General features: G+C 39.9%; 2 protein-coding genes across 2 annotated transcripts; one reads left to right on the forward strand and one right to left on the reverse strand.

Moving 5' to 3' along the window:
• Nucleotides 1–585: 585 nt before the first annotated feature.
• Nucleotides 586–7,521, reverse strand: LOC306701263 (transmembrane 4 L6 family member 5). Its single transcript, XM_079166521.1, has 6 exons — nucleotides 7,500–7,521; nucleotides 5,401–5,577; nucleotides 2,705–2,773; nucleotides 1,234–1,388; nucleotides 959–1,151; nucleotides 586–836 (listed from the first exon to the last, which is right to left on the reverse strand). Exons 2-6 carry the CDS (start codon nucleotides 5,575–5,577, stop codon nucleotides 816–818), a joined length of 615 nt encoding a protein of 204 aa, XP_079022647.1. The 5' UTR covers nucleotides 7,500–7,521; the 3' UTR covers nucleotides 586–815.
• On the forward strand, nucleotides 6,475–19,390 carry LOC306701625 (uncharacterized protein; the record flags this gene model as incomplete). Its single annotated transcript, XM_079166980.1, has 7 exons — nucleotides 6,475–6,550; nucleotides 12,138–12,346; nucleotides 12,906–13,080; nucleotides 13,182–13,576; nucleotides 15,958–16,012; nucleotides 16,823–17,588; nucleotides 18,030–19,390. The coding sequence occupies 7 exons, from the start codon at nucleotides 6,475–6,477 to the stop codon at nucleotides 18,817–18,819; spliced, it is 2,466 nt and encodes an 821-aa protein (XP_079023106.1). The 3' UTR covers nucleotides 18,820–19,390.
• Between the last annotated feature and the right edge of the window lie 32 nt (nucleotides 19,391–19,422).

A 19,422-nucleotide genomic window follows, 5' to 3' on the forward strand; every position in this document is an offset into this window, starting at 1 on the left:
CATAACATCAGAATAATAACCATCACATAAATATAATCTTACCGGTAGAAAGTCCTCCTTGCTGCCCGGTCTTTGGGGGACAGGACTCTTAGAAATCAAGGATCAGGGTTCCAAAAAGGTTCCTCCTGAAGAACTGAGGTTCTCCCCACAATCGTTTGCTTCTGAAGAACCGTTTTCGTAGACCACAGAGACCTGGTTCAGTTTGGACTCCTTTAACAGGGCCAAATAAATGTGTGTGTATATATATATATATATATATAGTTAAGTATTGAGACTAAATATTATATATATATATATATATATATATATATATATATATATATATATAATATTTAGTCTCAATACTTAACTAACTTCAATCATTTACTAACTCACCTAAAAGTTTAAACACCAAACTTCAGACACACTTCATATCAAAACCGTCATTTTGGATTATTTATTAAATTCATTTGAATAAAAATGTCACGGATCAATCACTTAATCAATATATTAATGATTACAGAATAAATTAAGAAATGTATCAATTGATATTTATTAATAGACCCAAAGATAAAATTATTCAACTGTTTATTTTAAAAACTGCTAAAAATAATTAAAGATTACAAAATAAATAAATACAAATGTTAGTAAACAAGTTGAATGGAACATTTTAAATAAAACAATGAATATTATTTTGTAGAAACAAGGTTGAGTTGTGTTTAAATGAATTATCTCTAAGTTATTGTTTATCTAAAGTGCATCAGTGTGTTTATGTTTTTATAACTTTACATTATGAAGAATTTATCAGCCGGAGTCGTGATTCAACATCAATGACGTCAAACTGAGACTGGAATGACCTGTAGCACACACACACACACACACACACACACACACACACACTTAAATGTTTTATCTCAGGTGTAGAAGTGAACTATGTCCTCACAGAGATAGTAATATTTATCAGTCTCAGAACACAGACCTGGTTGTGGCAGAGACCCTGACCCAGGATCAGTCCCAGCACTGAGTTGAGGATGTTGGCTCCACAGAGGACCGTCTGCAGACCACTGGCGGACCCCATCACGCTGAACAGGACCACGTTCCACTGAACCACACCTCTGGGCTCCAGACAGACTCCAGACCACAAAGTCCTGTTGTACAGATAACCTGCGTGACTGAGGGGGGGGGGGGGGGGGGGGGGGTCAGGGTTACAGTTCGAGTGTTACGGTAACATCATGGTGTGTTAGTGGTCCTCACCAGTCTGGGTGTGGCTGTAGTGGGACCCCCCAGGTCTGCGTGGAGCTGGTGTTGTACAGACAGAGAGGGCCCTGAGACAGACCAGTAAAACTGACCAGACAGCAGAAGCCAGCAGCCAGCAGACACATGAAGGACTGAACCACCTGACACAACATCTGCACACACAGAGAACAACATCTGGATTTGGGAAGAAGTGAAACAGAAATCCAACAAACCAATGCTGCTGTTACTACGGTTACTACGCTTTCTCAGATATCACTGATGATCATCACGACATTCTTTAGAGCAGAGGTCTTCAACGTTCTTCAGGTCAAGGACCCCAAACTGACCCCGACTCTATATATTGTATAGAGTGTGTTTTATATTAAACTGGGCCTAGTGCCATGTACACACACACACCTCTTTATTGTGCGTTCAGCACTAAGCTGTTCATATAACACACAGGTTCATGTGTTCATGTTAAACATGTGGAGGTGCAGTGAGTGGGGGGGCCGAGCCACTGACCTCTATAAACGCCTCATAACTGATACCAATGACATCATCATCGTCTGTTAATGATCATCATACGAGCTGTTCATGTTGATGTTTTCATTTTAAACATCAATGTGGAAATATGTGATGTTCTATTAGTGCCTCTGCCAGGCACACACACACACACACACACACACACACACACACACACCTGTTATCATGCACACAATACTCAACTATTACAATAATGGACACATTCATGTTTTTTGGTCGAGTTACAAAACGATCCATTTTCACTCATAATGTTCAAACACTTGACATAATAACATACGGGCCTGTTTTAGGAATATCTTGCAGAAATGGATTCGTGGGTGAAGTAAATGTTGTTTTTTCATTTCTTTTTTTTCAACGGTCTCTTCTTTTTAAATAGTCCTGCAGCGTGCGTCCTTGTGTCTGGGATCTTAGCTGGGGACTGAAGAGGCTCTCGGTCATCACGGGGAACCTGACAGAGCCAGCGTGGAACATGCGGCCTCGTGATTGGCACAGCAGCGATGGGGGCGGGTCCTCCTCTTTGTGTGCAGGAGGCTCGGAGGGAACAGGTCCGGGCGAGTCTGGCACTGAGAGTGAACCGCTGCCCAGCTCGAGAGAGCTCCTGTGTGTCGCTGAATGTGTGCATTTCTTCCTCCATTTATCCATTCGCTACAATATGTTGGATTCATGTTAATGTGTATTTAAAGACATTTCAATTTGTGGAAAAGAAATTGGGGGAAGAAAATATAAAGAAAATATGAAAAATTGTCATCAACCAAAAACTTCACGATCACCCTGCAGCACCTCCGCGGACCCCCTGTTGAAGACCACTGCTTTAAACAATCACTTTTATTTTATAGCTTGAATTTATTGCAAAACTAACCAAAAAACATCTTTGTAGCTTTTGTCTGAATGTCCTTGTTTTCACTAATAGTTTTTGGTCGTCAGTAATAATCCTCCATCAGCTCACCTGACGTCTGAACGCACAGCAGCCTCGGGTTCTGCTGCTCCGCACAAACGCTCGAGCTCCGAGTACGACCTGAAACCAGAGGAATCACCATCGTTATGTTCACATGAATATTCATATATATATTTATTCATTATTATTCATACATGATTATATTTTGGAGGGTGGTTGGTTTCCTTAGAATCTGAAACAGAAAGTTTCTTTAGTTTTTATATTTGAAAAGGTTTCATTAATAACATCTGAATGACAAACGATAAAAGAACGAAGCGTAGGTTGAATTAAACACTTGACTGTGTTTATTATTAATTATTATTATTATTCTTGATTCTTGATTCTTCTTATTATTAAGGATGACGCTGTTCCTTCATCTCAACCATATCAGGCCTCCAGAGCTACACATACATAAGTGAAGCTCCCGCATGCTGCACAGCCCTGAACCAACCACACTCGTCCTGAGCGACGCAGAGAACAGGATGCAGCGACGGAGCCCCGGCATGTTTTACTGGAGTGTTTGAACATTAGCTAGCACAGCTAGCACTGGCATTAACTTCTACAGTAACGTTGAAATAACTTCTACAGTAACGTTGATATAACTTCTACAGTAACGTTGATATAACTTCTACATTAACGTTGATATAACTTCTACAGTAACGTTGATATAACTTCTACATTAACGTTGATATAACTTCTACAGTAACGTTGATATAACTTCTACATTAACGTTGATTTAACTTCTACATTAACGTTGATTTAACTTCTACATTAACGTTGATTTAACTTCTACAGTAACGTTGATTTAACTTCTACAGTAACGTTGAAATAACTTCTACATTAACGTTGATTTAACTTCTACAGTAACGTTGATATAACTTCTACAGCAACGTTGAAATAACTTCTACATAAACGTTGATTTAACTTCTACATTAACGTTGATTTAACTTCTACAGTAACGTTGATATAACTTCTACAGTAACGTTGATATAACTTCTACAGTAACGTTGATATAACTTCTACATTAACGTTGATTTAACTTCTACATTAACGTTGATTTAACTTCTACATTAACGTTGATTTAACTTCTACATTAACGTTGATATAACTTCTACATTAACGTTGATATAACTTCTACATTAACGTTGATTTAACTTCTACATTAACGTTGATTTAACTTCTACATTAACGTTGATTTAACTTCTACATTAACGTTGATTTAACTTCTACATTAACGTTGATTTAACTTCTACATTAACGTTGATTTAACTTCTACAGTAACGTTGATTTAACTTGTACATTAACGTTGATTTAACTTCTACATTAACGTTGATTTAACTTCTACATTAACGTTGATTTAACTTCTACATTAACGTTGATTTAACTTCTACATTAACGTTGATTTAACTTCTACATTAACGTTGATTTAACTTCTACATTAACGTTGATTTAACTTCTACATTAACGTTGATTTAACTTCTACAGTAACGTTGATTTAACTTGTACATTAACGTTGATTTAACTTCTACATTAACGTTGATTTAACTTCTACAGTAACGTTGATTTAACTTGTACATTAACGTTGATTTAACTTCTACATTAACGTTGATTTAACTTCTACATTAACGTTGATTTAACTTCTACATTAACGTTGATTTAACTTCTACATTAACGTTGATTTAACTTCTACATTAACGTTGATTTAACTTCTACATTAACGTTGATTTAACTTCTACAGTAACGTTGATTTAACTTGTACATTAACGTTGATTTAACTTCTACATTAACGTTGATTTAACTTCTACATTAACGTTGATTTAACTTCTACATTAACGTCGATTTAACTTCTACATTAACGTCGATTTAACTTCTACATTAACGTCGATTTAACTTCTACATTAACGTCGATTTAACTTCTACATTAACGTTGATATAACTTCTACATTAACGTTGATTTAACTTCTACATTAACGTTGATATAACTTCTACATTAACGTCGATTTAACTTCTACATTAACGTCGATTTAACTTCTACATTAACGTCGATTTAACTTCTACATTAACGTTGATTTAACTTCTACATTAACGTTGATTTAACTTCTACATTAACGTTGATTTAACTTCTACATTAACGTCGATTTAACTTCTACATTAACGTTGATTTAACTTCTACATTAACGTCGATTTAACTTCTACATTAACGTCGATTTAACTTCTACATTAACGTTGATATAACTTCTACATTAACGTCGATTTAACTTCTACATTAACGTCGATTTAACTTCTACATTAACGTCGATTTAACTTCTACATTAACGTCGATTTAACTTCTACATTAACGTTGATTTAACTTCTACATTAACGTTGATATAACTTCTACATTAACGTTGATATAACTTCTACATTAACGTTGATATAACTTCTACATTAACGTTGATATAACTTCTACATTAACGTTGATATAACTTCTACAGGGTTTATTTTAAATCTGGTGAGAAGAAACAATGAGACGGATTTAAGCTGAGAGGAGAAAATAACCCGAACATGTGACGATATATCACAACACACACAACTCTGTAGCATGAGTCAAACACACACTGCAGGGTTTCTCATTCCCACATTTGCACATGACACTTACACACACACACACACACACACACACACACACACACACACACACACACACACACACACACACACACACACACCAGGAAGCCGGACCCCCACAGACCCGTGACCCAGGTGGCCTCTCTGGTCACATGACCCTCCAACAGGAAGTGGATTTTCAGTTCAGGAAGCAGCAGCAGGATGTTGGACAGCATGCAGATGATCGCCAAGGCAACCAGAGCGATAGCGACAAAGCGCAGACACCTGGACACACACATCTGTCAGAGGTCAGAGGTCAGCAGAGTTAGTGGCTTCTTCTGCATCCTAATGCATCCTTATAAAACCTTTGGCCCGGGTAATCAATAATCAATGTGATGATCCATACTCATCTACTCATCTTATGCCACCCCGCCCTTCCTAGGACAGACTGAGCTCCTCTCTCCTAGACTACTAGAGGACTTCCTAGGACACACTGGGCTCCTCTTTCCTAGACTGCTAGAGGACTTCCTAGGACACACTGGGCTCCTCTCTCCTAGACTGCTAGAGGACTTCCTAGGACACACTGGGCTCCTCTCTCCTAGACTGCTAGAGGACTTCCTAGGACACACTGGACTCCTCTCTCCTAGACTACTAGAGGACTTCCTAGGACACACTGGGCTCCTCTCTCCTAGACTGCTAGAGGACTTCCTAGGACACACTGGACTCCTCTCTCCTAGACTACTAGAGGACTTCCTAGGACACACTGGGCTCCTCTTTCCTAGACTGCTAGAGGACTTCCTAGGACACACTGGGCTCCTCTCTCCTAGACTACTAGAGGACTTCCTAGGACACACTGGGCTCCTCTCTCCTCTTCTCTCTCTCCTTCTGGATGAATTCATGTCCCATTAACACTCATTACTGACGTTTCTTCTTTCTCAGAGTTTGTGTTTTCTCTCCTCAAAGGTTTCTGTGGATCGTAGTTTCACCTCAAACCTACTGATACTGTTATTAGTATTAATATTATTAGTCACATATTACTTGTAGTGGTACCATTACTTCTTTTATTATCATTGTTATTCTATTATATATACTTCTATATTACGAGCAGTCATTATTCTGCTCACTACTCTCATTATATGAATCATTCTGTCACGTTGAATGTGTTGTAACTCTGTGATGTTGTTCATTCTGTACACATGACATCACACTTCACCCTGATAGAGGAACCTCCTCTGTTGATCTCTGAGGTTTCTCCTAATGTGAGGGTCAAAGGTCAGAGGATGGCGTATTTGTACAGATTGCAAAGCCCTCTGAGGAGAATCTATGATTTTGGGCTATACAACATATCTAAATGGTTACTTTCTCATTAGAACTAACAGGTGCTTTAAAGCTGAAACATTTTTTGAGTCAATAAAAGATGATAAAGTTTGCAACGTTAATCTCGTTCTAAAACAGAAGATTAGAAAATGCTGAAACGCTTTAGTTCAGGGAAAGAATACGGCGTTCCTCAGGGTTCTATAGTTCTAGTTCTATAGTCCTTTACATTTATCACCATACACATAGAGTGTTACGTAATACAACATAAACAAACGTGTTTCTGTGTTCACAGCTCCTCAGAGCTAAACTTGATAACAGCAGTTATTAAATCATGTTTATGTGTAATCTGACACCTTTAACTTCCACGTTAAAGTCGGGTTCAGTTCTGGAAACTGAAACATTTGGTTTCAGCTGCAATCACTTATTCTTTGGTTATTTTGTTGCTAACGTGTTATATTTGATATATTTATGAGGAAAATGTCTCTCTTATGTATATATTATTTATATATTTATATAAATGTACCCAATAATTAAATGAATGGATTGTAATTTGTAAAAGTTCACTGTGGACTTTCAGACATTTAGTAGATTAGTGGTCGTCATTTTTTATTAATGGGTCTCTGTTTTGTTTATTTTTTTATGAATAATATTAATTCATAAATTAATTGCTGCAGATAGATTCTCTGTATCTAAAATATCCATTAATTTCCAAATCATTTCAGTTCTATCTTTTTGAAAATAAATCTGAATTGTGTTGAGAATTTTACCAGATTATGCAAAATTAATAAAAAATATGAAAATCTTCCTGCAGCATCCTGAACTCAGAGTGAAGCTGCTGCTGATAACAATAATGTGTTAATGTGATAATAATGTTAATATGTGCTAATGTGATTATAAAACTCACCCTGAAGATGAACAGACGGATGATCCAGTTGAGAGTCTGACAAACTGAGCCGGATCAGAAGACATTTATTCATCTAACTGCTGACTCAGCTCATGAGGACACGCCCACGTCCATATATGGAAACAGGAAGTATCCTGAGCGTGTTTATCTTTCGAGCCATTTCTTTTGAGAATGAACACACACAACAAACTAAAGACATTAAAGAAGAACATGGACCTGAAGAAGAGTCACAGAGTAGAATTTACTGATTTTATCACATCGAGTAAATGTAGACTTTGAATTCTTTGAACAGTTCTCACTTTGGTTAAAGAAGTTAAAGACAGAAAAGTATTTTTGATTTTTCTCTCAGGAAACCTTTACATCCAGTTCTACTGAGCTCTGAGTCCACTTCATCTTTTCTTAGTTTCAGTTCAGTCTTATTTTAGATCATCTGTGGGAACTTTGAGTCACTCTGTTGGTATTGAGGGCAACAAAGACTCAAGTTTAACCTCATCATCTAGTTCACATAACAATAGATAACTCTAACAATAGATAACCCTAACAATAGATAACCCTAACAATACATAACCTTAACAATAGATAACCCTAACACACATAACCCTAACAATAGATAACCCTAACAATACATAACCCTAACAATAGATAACCCTAACAATAGATAACCCTAACAATAGATAACCCTCACAATACATAACCCTAACAATAGATAACCCTCACAATAGATAACCCTAACAATAGATAACCCTAACAATAGATAACCCTATCAATACATAACCCTATCAATACATAACCCTAACAATAGTTAACCCTAACACACATAACCCAAACAATAGATAACCCTAACAATACATAAACCTAACAATAGATAACCCTAACAATAGATAACCCTAACACACATAACCCTAACAATAGATAACCCTAACAATAGATAACCCTAACAATAGATAACCCTCACAATAGATAACCCTAACAATACATAACCCTAACAATAGATAACCCTAACATACATAACCCTAACAATAGATAACCCTAACAATACATAACCCTAACAATAGATAACCCATAACAATACATAACCCTAACAATAGATAACCCTAACAATACATAACCCTAACAATAGATAACCCTAACAATACATAACCCTAACATACATAACCCTAACAATAGATAACCCTAACAATACATAACCCTAACAATAGATAACCCTAACAATAGATAACCCATAACAATACATAACCCTAACAATACATAACCCTAACAATAGATAACCCTAACAATACATAACCCTAACAATAGATAACCCTAACATACATAACCCTAACAATAGATAACCCTAACCATACATAACCCTAACAATAGATAACCCTAACAATAGATAACCCATAACAATACATAACCCTAACAATAGATAACCCTCACAATAGATAACCCTAACACACATAACCCTAACAATAGATAACCCTAACAATAGATAACCCTAACAATAGATAACCCTAACAATAGATAACCCTAACAATACATAACCCTCACAATAGATAACCCCATCAATAGATAACCCTAACAATAAATAACCCTCACAATACATAACCCTAACAATAGATAACCCTAACAATACATAACCCTCACAATAGATAACCCCATCAATAGATAACCCTAACAATAAATAACCCTCACAATACATAACCCTAACAATAAATAACCCTAACAATACATAACCCTAACAATAAATAACCCTCACAATACATAACCCTAACAATAAATAACCCTAACAATACATAACCCTAACAATAGATAACCCTAACAATACATAACCCTAACAATAGATAACCCTAACAATACATAACCCTAACAATAGATAACCCTAACAATACATAACCCTAACAATAGATAACCCTAACAATACATAACCCTAACAATAGATAACCCTAACAATAGATAACCCTAACAATAGATAAACCTAACAATACATAACCCTAACAATAGATAACCCTAACAATACATAACCCTAACAATAGATAACCCTAACAATAGATAACCCATAACAATAGATAACCCTAACAATAGATAACCCTAACAATAGATAACCCATAACAATAGATAACCCTAACAATACATAACCCTCACAAAGACTCATGTTTGACCTCATCATCCAGTTGTGACACCACCAGCTGAGTTTAACTGTTCAGACTGATTCTTTTGAACTAGTCTTAGGCTGTTTGATGAACAGTTTGAATGAACGTGGACGTTAAGTATTCAGATCAAGTAGCTCTGGAAAATAGAATGTGTCAGATTTACTATATTGAAATACTTAATCATCATTTAAGTAAATATAAGGATCAGATTCAACTCAGTATCAGCTGATAATCAATGATAGAAGAGTCAAAAATACCACAAACATGCTTCGTGCCGTAAATCACAGAGAGAAATATGAAACTTAGAACTTTACAATGACTAATGAAAAAACATCATGACTCAGCAGATAGAAACACAACATGACGTGAGACCTGAACATCTGGGAAGTTTAAAACTGGATATGAGGACGGGCGATGTGTGAACCGGGACCATTCTGATCCACAAGGGCAGATGTCAACATCAGGATCCTTCGGGGTCACATGACCACAAGCAAACCACAGAGAACTCAGAGTGATTCAACTTCCTCAAAGTGGACCTGCAGCTTCACTAACACTGAAGTATGGCAGCATCTGACAGGAAAGAAGTGGTTTGATATTATATATTCAAGTCATGATTATCTCCTAATGAGGCAAAATCAAATATATGGATCCAAAACTAAATATACCCACAAGCAGTCATTTTGGGTGCAGCCCATTGTTCTAGGAAGCAGCTTGATGAACTGAATCAAAGAATCAGACGAGCAAAGTTTAATTCAAGGCAAGGCAAGTTTATCTGTATCACACATTTCAACAACAATGTGATTCAAAGTGCTTCACATGAAAAAACATGAGGCAAAAGAAAAGGAGATTTAAAAAATAAGAACATTCATTGAAACATTAAAAACAGTCATTAAAACACTAATAAGCAGTGTAAGAAATATAATACTGTAGTAAAATGCAGAGATGTATTAATATCCTTGAATGTGGTTGAATTAAAGGCAGCAAACAGAGAAGTCTTCAGTCTGGATCTAAAGGAGCTGAGGGGCTCAGCAGACCTGCAGCTTTCTGGACTTGGTTCAGATATGTGGAGCAGAACACCTGAACGCTGCTTCTCCATGTTTAGTTGTGACTCTGGGAACAGGAAGTAGACCGGTCCAGACCACCTCAGGGGTCGGGATGGTTCATCAGGTAGCAGCACATCAGATGTGTTTTGGCTCTAAACCATTCAGTGCTTTATGAACCAACAGCAGGACTATAAAGTCAAGTCTCTGTTGGACAGGAAGCCAGTGCAAAGACCTCAGACCTGGACTGATGTGATCCTCTTCCTGGTCTTGGTGAGGATCAGCTGCAGCGTTCTGCTTGACTTGTTCCAGAGACCTGTAAACACTCCGTTACAGGAGTCCAGTCTGCTGAAGATGAGTCCTGCTGAGACACGAGTCCTCTAGTCCTTGATGTGGTCTTCAGGTGATAGGAGGCTGATGATGTCATAGTCTTGACATGCTGTTCAGGTTGAGGTCTGAGTCCAGAACTAACATCAGCTAATGTTAAAGAGCTAACGTTGACGTTCGCCCCAAGCAGCTCAAAAGAATGAAGTAATTCTCCTCTTTTGTTCACGTTTCTCTGTATTTTATTATGATGTCACCAGTTTTTCAACCAATTTAAAGTGAAAGTCTCCTCATCTTTAGTTCAATCTACGACCGAGGAGCGAGTGTAACATTTAAATACGTTATAGATTTATCCTGTTATGAAGGTGAAAGTGTTCATTAATTAAAGAGCAACAATCTAAATGATCTCAGAACTGTTTATTTACACATACAAGGAGAATGGTGCTTAACAATACACTATAAACACAGCACAATAATACGAGACATAGTTTAAACATAGAAAAATATTCAAATGTACAGTAAAATATGTTAAATAACAGTAAAGTGGCAAGTGTATTTTAACTACTACTACTACGTACTACTGTAACAGTAACACATTATCTTGGAGATTCAAGGGTATGTTTTTTATTTTACTGTACTTTGTATTTGTTGTAGTTTTCTTATTATTGTTATTTATATTGTGTTATGTTTTGTGGAATTTGTATTCAATTCAAACTTGTAGAATCGCGTGTTTGCTGCCAACTGGTGGTCACATTGTGTAACTACATTGTTTAGATAGAAGTTGAAGGAATATTCATATTAATTATATGTTATTGTTATATCATTTTGTATAATGTTGGTAGTTGTGTGTGAGATAATGAAGGGTTACAGTGTGTAACTTCATTGTTTGAATAGACAGATGTAATGATACACTGTGAACTCTCCAATCAATCAATCGATAGGATCCAGGTTCTGATCCAGGTTCTGATCCAGGAGCGTCCAGACAAACCGAATCGCAGATACAAATAAAACGTCCTGTGTGATGTGTGTTTGGACACATCTGTCCACAAAACCTTTACTTTGAAAGGGCTGTACTCGGCAGTGAACCGGATGTAATCAGAGCGCCATATTGGATACATAGATCCAAACTGTTTGTGTTTCAGACTTTCTCCGACAGTTACAGACACGGCTGACCCAGGACAGGACTACCGTCTCTGAGGCCCGGTACACCGGTCCGTTTCCGGTCCAGAGATCCTCCGTGATGGAGCGGACCGACACGTTCGTTTGTCAGACGGAGCTGATCATGGAGGCGGCGGTGGAATCAGTCGTCTCTGTTCTCCTCCGAGAGACGGAGGACGGACAGGAGAGACGGGTGAGAGGACATGAAGACATGTATTTAGATTTACATGTTATACATCAATATATAATAATATATATCAATTACTACATATACATGTAAATGTTTATCTGGGAGCTTAGAGACCGTCAGAGGAAAATCCCACCGTCACTTCCTGCTTTGCTGGGAGTTAAAATCACGCGAGACCACAGAAACGAGTTTTCAAGTAACTTAAATTGAATAACGATGGACTTTATAATGTATTTATTGATATAATAATTAATAAATGATATAATAAAGTAGGAATATTAATTAAAGATGGACTTTATAATGTATTTATTGATCTAATAATTAATAAATGATATAATAAAGTAAGAATATTAATTAAAGATGGACTTTATAATGTATTTATTGATCTAATAATTAATAAATGATATAATAAAGTAGGAATATTAATTAAAGATGGACTTTATAATGTATTTATTGATCTAATAATGAATATAATAAAGTAGGAACATGAATTAAAGATGGACGTTATAATGTATTTATTGATCTAATAATTAATAAATCATAATAACTTGTTGTTTATCTACAGGATCAGCTGACGGCCGTCCTCCAGCTGATGAGCAGAGAAGCTGTTCGTAAGATCTGCAGCGTCTTCAGAGAGCTGTGTGTGAGCCTGGTGACGGAAAACGAAGCTCTGAAGGACAAAGTGGGACATTTGGAGTGTGAACTGAAGACACAGACTGTTTATAAGATCAAACCATCAGGTGAGACAGAACTAAAGGTTTTCTATCAGAAAGATTTGAATAGAAATGAAGAAAACATCATTTAAGGTATTTCCTGTTTGTCATCGTCCTGAATCTCCCAGATGGCCCCGCCTCCTCTCTGGACATCAACCAATCAGCTGCCGACCCTGCAGCTCTGGCCATGGCCATCCTCAGCTCCTCTAGATCTAAATCTAGATCCAGACGCAGAGCCAGCGGAGACCCTCCGGTGCCTTTGGTCATCATCAGCCAGCCGCTCCACGGACCAATCACAGGCCAGAGCAGCCCCGCCCCCCCGCTGCTGCCGACGACGCCCCATCAACCCACAGACGCTCTTCAGACAGAGGTGGTATTAGAAGTTCACCAGATCTCCACCGATCCTGATCATCATCCACAGGAAGTGATGTCACTTCCTGTGGATGATGATCAGCCAACCAGTGAGCCCACAGGTCCACCAGTGATCAACAGGGAAGACTCCCCTGAAGAGGACCCGTCTGTCGTAAGTCTTTCAGTCTATAAGGGCTGTAACAATAACATTCTATTAAATAACATTTAACCTTTGTTCAAAATAATAAATCTACTGATTTAGTCTCACAGTATATGAGCAATAATCAGACTATTAGGCAGAAGTCTACAGATTCAAAGTGTGAACAAAGAACAAACAGAAAACATAAATCAGACAATCATATTCCATTTTATTCTTATTTCTTTGTGGTTATTTATTGTTATTATTACATTTTTTAAACAATTATGAAGTCAACGATGCCTTGATTACACATACATCAGTCATTGTGTGGAATTATTGAGAAACATATTTAATGTTCCATTTGAGGAACAAATTCAGTTCAGTTTTAGTAAAACCTCTGAATCGACTCAGTCAGTATTATTCATTTCCAGCAACCTTCAAATCACGGAATAAAGACACTTTACGCAGCTTAGATGTTAATGTTAATCTTTTCCGCTAACTTTCAAAGTCCTTCGCTCGCTCCCGATCTGAGCCGTGTGAATGATTTACGGTGAAGTTCAGCGTAGAGGTCACCAACATGTGACCTCTGACCGCAGCCTGATGAAGAAGCGCTCCGATGTTTTTGACAAGTTCATTAAATGATCATTATTATTAGAGGACATTATGGGGGCATTGTTTGCCCCTCTCCTAGTGATATCAGAGGCAAAATTATATTTCTTAGGGGCAGTTTTGCCCTTTGCCCTCTATGACGGCAAATCACTGTCAAAATCCGAGAGCGCAAATAAGATCCATGCGCGCAGAGATACGATGGAGACCGGGTCCGCCCACTCACTGTCAACAAGAAAAACTAAAAGAAAAACTACTCGCGAGCGAGCAGGAAAAAGACTCGAGAGCGAGCGGGAAAAAGACTCGAGAGCGAGCGGGAAAAAGACTCGAGAGCGAGCGGGAAAAAGACTCGAGAGCGAGCAGAATAAAGTCTCGAGAGCGAGCAGAATAAAGACTCGAGAGCGAGCGGGAAAAAGACTCGAGAGCGAGCAGAATAAAGACTCGAGAGCGAGCAGAATAAAGACTCGAGAGCGAGCAGAATAAAGACTCGAGAGCGAGCAGAATAAAGTCTCGAGAGCGAGCAGAATAAAGACTCGAGAGCGAGCAGGAAAAAGACTCGAGAGCGAGCAGAATAAAGACTCGAGAGCGAGCAGAATAAAGACTCGAGAGCGAGCAGAATAAAGACTCGAGAGCGAGCAGGAAAAAGACTCGAGAGCGAGCAGAATAAAGACTCGAGAGCGAGCGGGAATAAAGACTCGAGAGCGAGCGGGAAAAAGACTCGAGAGCGAGCAGAATAAAGACTCGAGAGCGAGCAGAATAAAGACTCGAGAGCGAGCAGGAAAAAGACTCGAGAGCGAGCAGAATAAAGACTCGAGAGCGAGCAGAATAAAGACTCGAGAGCGAGCGGGAATAAAGACTCGAGAGCGACCAGAATAAAGACTCGAGAGCGAGCAGAATAAAGACTCGAGAGCGAGCAGAATAAAGACTCGAGAGCGAGCAGGAAAAAGACTCGAGAGCGAGCAGAATAAAGACTCGAGAGCGAGCAGAATAAAGACTCGAGAGCGAGCAGAATAAAAACTCGAGAGCGAGCAGAATAAAGACTCGAGAGCGAGCAGAATAAAGACTCGAGAGCGAGCAGAATAAAGACTCGAGAGCGAGCAGAATAAAGACTCGAGAGCGAGCAGAATAAAGACTCGAGAGCGAGCAGAATAAAGACTCGAGAGCGAGCAGAATAAAGACTCGAGAGCGAGCAGGTTTAAGCTGCTCGCGGAGTGATATAAAAGCGCTCGTCAAAGTAAAATACACGCGCGGCTGTTTGATTATCGCGCGCATGGATCTCATTTGCGCTCTGATTTTGATTTGCCTTCATAGCCCTCGTGTGTTTCGTGTGTTTCGTGTGTTTCGTGTATTTCGTGTGTTTCCAACGCTGGTTTGAATAATGCTGTTGCTGTCTGACACTCCACCACGTAACAGACAACATTTTAAATATCATAATCAATTAATTTGCTCATCATTTCTTTGATTAATTGAACTCATACACAAATAAGATAACATTTAACTGTATTTCTCATTAGAAAGCAGAAAATAGTCTAAATATAAAAACATAAAAGAAAAGCAGCAAACTGAGTTGAGGAAATATTTTTTCTTTCAAAGATCAATCGATTATCTGAATTATTTTTAATTATGATCGAGCTGCAATCAATCATTTTGATTGTGAACCCTGATTAACATGAAACATTATCAGTTAAGGATCATCATATAAATGAATATGTTGATGGACATATTAGGAGGAATCATTGATCGTATATTTCTAATAAATTACGATAATTAATCTCTGAACAATAGAATCACGAGTGTCTGTTTTCCAGGAAACAGAAATAAAGATCGAAACCGTTGAAGCGACGCTCGCTGACAGTCAACCAGGTGAGATTTTATTATTATTCTATATTAATAATAATAATAATGTTTGGTGCTTTGTGACTCACAGACTGCATGTCTGAGGGAATCCGGCTCAGTGTGGATCGTAACTTATGATTTAAACCAGGAGGTACCAGTCCATCTACTGGTTTACTCCAGGAGGTACCAGTCCATCTACTGGTTTACTCCAGGAGGTACCAGTCCATTTACTGGTTTACACCAGGAGGTACCAGTCCATCTACTGGTTTACTCTAGGAGGTACCAGTCCATCTACTGGTTTACTCCAGGAGGTACCAGTCCATTTACTGGTTTACACCAGGAGGTACCAGTCCATCTACTGGTTTACTCTAGGAGGTACCAGTCCATCTACTGGTTTACTCCAGGAGGTACCAGTCCATCTACTGGTTTACTCCAGGAGGTACCAGTCCATCTACTGGTTTACTCTAGGAGGTACCAGTCCATCTACTGGTTTTCTCCAGGAGGTACCAGTCCATCTACTGGTTTACTCCAGGAGGTACCAGTCCATCTACTGGTTTACTCCAGGAGGTACCAGTCCATCTACTGGTTTACTCCAGGAGGTACCAGTCCATCTACTGGTTTTCTCCAGGAGGTACCAGTCCATCTACTGGTTTTCTCCAGGAGGTACCAGTCCATCTACTGGTTTACTCCAGGAGGTACCAGTCCATCAGTCAGCAGAACATGAAGACCAGAGTCTGCTGTAGTTCTGTTGGCTTGTTGGATGTTGTTCTGCAGGATGGTGTCTCTTTAACATCTGTTTTTAATCTGAGTGTAAATGTGAAATGTCTCCATGTGCAGCTGTGGGTGAAGAGGAGCAGAAGGAGCTGGAGAGGAAGAGGAGGAGGGATCTGTACAAAGAGAAGAGGTTCTTCTGTGAACTCTGTAACAAAGGTTTCCATCAGAAACACCAGCTGAGGAAACACGTGTCCTGTCACCTCAAACCTTTCCCCTGCAGCTCGTGTGACAAAGGTTTCTATAAGGCCAAGAGTCTGCAGAAGCACCAGCTGAGCCACCGGCTGAGGGAGGCTCAGGAGAGCGACCCCGACAAGCTGCTGCGCTGCGACCAGTGCGACAGGAAGTTCCGGCTGCTGCGGCAGCTCCGAGTCCACCAGGCGTCTCACCGGCTGGAGAAAACACCGCTGCGGTGCTGCGTCTGCGACCGCTTCTTCACCTCGGCCGGCGCGTTGCGGTACCACGAGGTGTCACACGCCGAGGTCAAGCCCTTCATGTGCGATGTCTGTGGGAAAGAATTCACCAGGAAGAAGAGCCTCCGCGAGCACCAGACCGTCCACACCGGAGCTCGGCCCTACGCCTGCCTCGCCTGTGGGAAGAGCTTCTCCACCCCCAGCAACCTGCGCGTCCACAAGAGGTCGCACTCCGAGGTCCGGCCACACAAGTGCTGCGAGTGTGACAAGGCCTTCAAGTGTAAGATGGGGCTGCTGCAGCACCGGGTGGTTCACTCCGGAGAGAAACCCTTCATGTGTCAGACCTGTGGACTCAGCTTCGGCCTCAAGTACAACTTCCAGAGACACCTGCGCCTCCACAACGGAGAGAAGCCCTTCAGGTACTCAGTCTACAGGGTTAGAGGTCAAAAACATCAACACAAACACCTTTTAGCATCAGTTCTTCATTCAACTTCTCTAGTTACAGCTTCAAAATGTCTCTGTTTACTCAGTAAAATGATGTTTGAAGATGACTGAATCATAAATGTGTTCAATCACTAGTTGATCGATAATGAAGAGAATCAAATATACTTGAATGAAGTTACTGCAAATAGCCTTTTTTAACTTTTTAATTCAACATTTATTTGCAAAGTCAGAAAGTGAATCAAATACGTCGCAGGAAGTTTATCAAATGTTTAATATTTATATTAATATTTAATTCATAATCAATTATTCTCTCATCATGATGACAGATGTGAAGAAGAGGAAATCTCATGTGGAAATGTGTAGATACATCTACAGTATGTTTATATGTCGTAACATGGTCTTTGTTCCGGCCTCAGGTGTGATAAATGTGGAGAGGGCTTCACAGGTACCTGGGCTCTGAAGACACACATGCTGGTTCACGGCGTGGAGAAGCCGTTCATGTGCGACCTTTGTGGAAAGACGTTTTTCTACAACTGCCAGCTGCAGAAGCACCAGCAGCTGGTCCACGACAACAAGGACCGGCAGAAGGTCGGGGGGTCAGCAGGGAGACGCCGGCCCACCGGAGCGAAACCCTACAGCTGTAAGATCTGTCTGAAGAGCTTCAGCAGCAACACCACGCTGAGGACGCATGAGAAGAGCCACGCCGAGAACAAGGAGTTCACCTGCGCTACCTGCGGGAAGTCCTTTCACCTGCGCCACCTGTACCTGTACCACATGAGGCAGCACAGCGGCGACCGGCCGTACGTCTGCAGCGTCTGCCAGAAAGGGTTCCTGCTGATGGCGCAGCTGAAGCAGCACGAGCTGCTGCATACCGGAGTCAAACCTCACAAGTGCGACGAGTGCGGCAAAGAGTTCAGGACGCCGCAGAACTACCACCGCCACCTGCTGGTCCACACCGGAGAGAAACCCTACGAGTGCGTGGTGTGCAACAGGAAGTTCAGGCAGTCCAACCAGCTCAAGTCTCACATGCAGATCCACACCGGGGTGAAGCTGTACACCTGCGAGCGCTGCGGTCACGGCTTCTCCGACTCGAGGCAGATGAAGAAACACCGATGTGGAGACGACTTCCAGAGTTGTGAGTCCAGCAGCAAGCGCAGGAAGCAGAAGAACGGATTCCCCTGGACGGAAGGATTCACGCACCAATAACACCCCAAAGGACTGGAGACGGCTAGCTTAGCTTAGCATAGAGACTGGAGATAGCTAGCCTAGCTTAGCATAGAGACGGGAAACAGCCAGCCTAGTTTAAAGCCTAGCTAAGCATAGAGACTGGAAACAGCTAGCCTAGCTAAGCATAGAGACTGGAAACAGCTAGCCTAACTTAGCATAGAGACTGGAAACGGCTAGCCTAGCTTAGCATACAGACTGGAAACACCTAGCCTAGCTTAGCATACAGACTGGAAACGGCTAGCCTAGCTTAGCATACAGACTGGAAACGGCTAGCTTGGCTCTGTCCAAAGCTCAGAAATACATTAAGCACCAAACCGATGAACACGTTGATTTCAATCAATCAAACAAACAGAACTATTTCTTGTCAACGACCGTGTATCCATCCGCCCAGCTTTGACACACAGACATGAGATTAATATCCATCCTCTCATATCAGAGAATGTTGTACTGTTGCTTTAAAGAGTTTCTTCTGTATGTTTTATATTTAAAAACAAAAAATGGTCGAAAATAGATGATAAAGACATAGTTAGTAGTTTCTTATGAAAGTTGTACTCTGTTTAGTGGAAGTACGATCTCTTGTTT

Source organism: Pholis gunnellus (assembly GCF_910591455.1).
Source record: "Pholis gunnellus genome assembly, chromosome: 9".
Taxonomy (NCBI): domain Eukaryota; kingdom Metazoa; phylum Chordata; class Actinopteri; order Perciformes; family Pholidae; genus Pholis; species Pholis gunnellus.

Coding starts and splice junctions, on each gene's coding strand:
- LOC306701263 (XM_079166521.1), bottom strand. CDS start 5,577: ATGTGTGTGTCCAGGTGTCTGCGCTTTGTCGCTATCGCTCTGGTTGCC. Junction 1,389..2,704: donor GCTGTGCGTTCAGACGTCAG/GTGAGCTGATGG, acceptor CTGTGTGTGCAG/ATGTTGTGTCAGGTGGTTCA. Junction 837..958: donor AGGGTCTCTGCCACAACCAG/GTCTGTGTTCTG, acceptor TGTGTGCTACAG/GTCATTCCAGTCTCAGTTTG.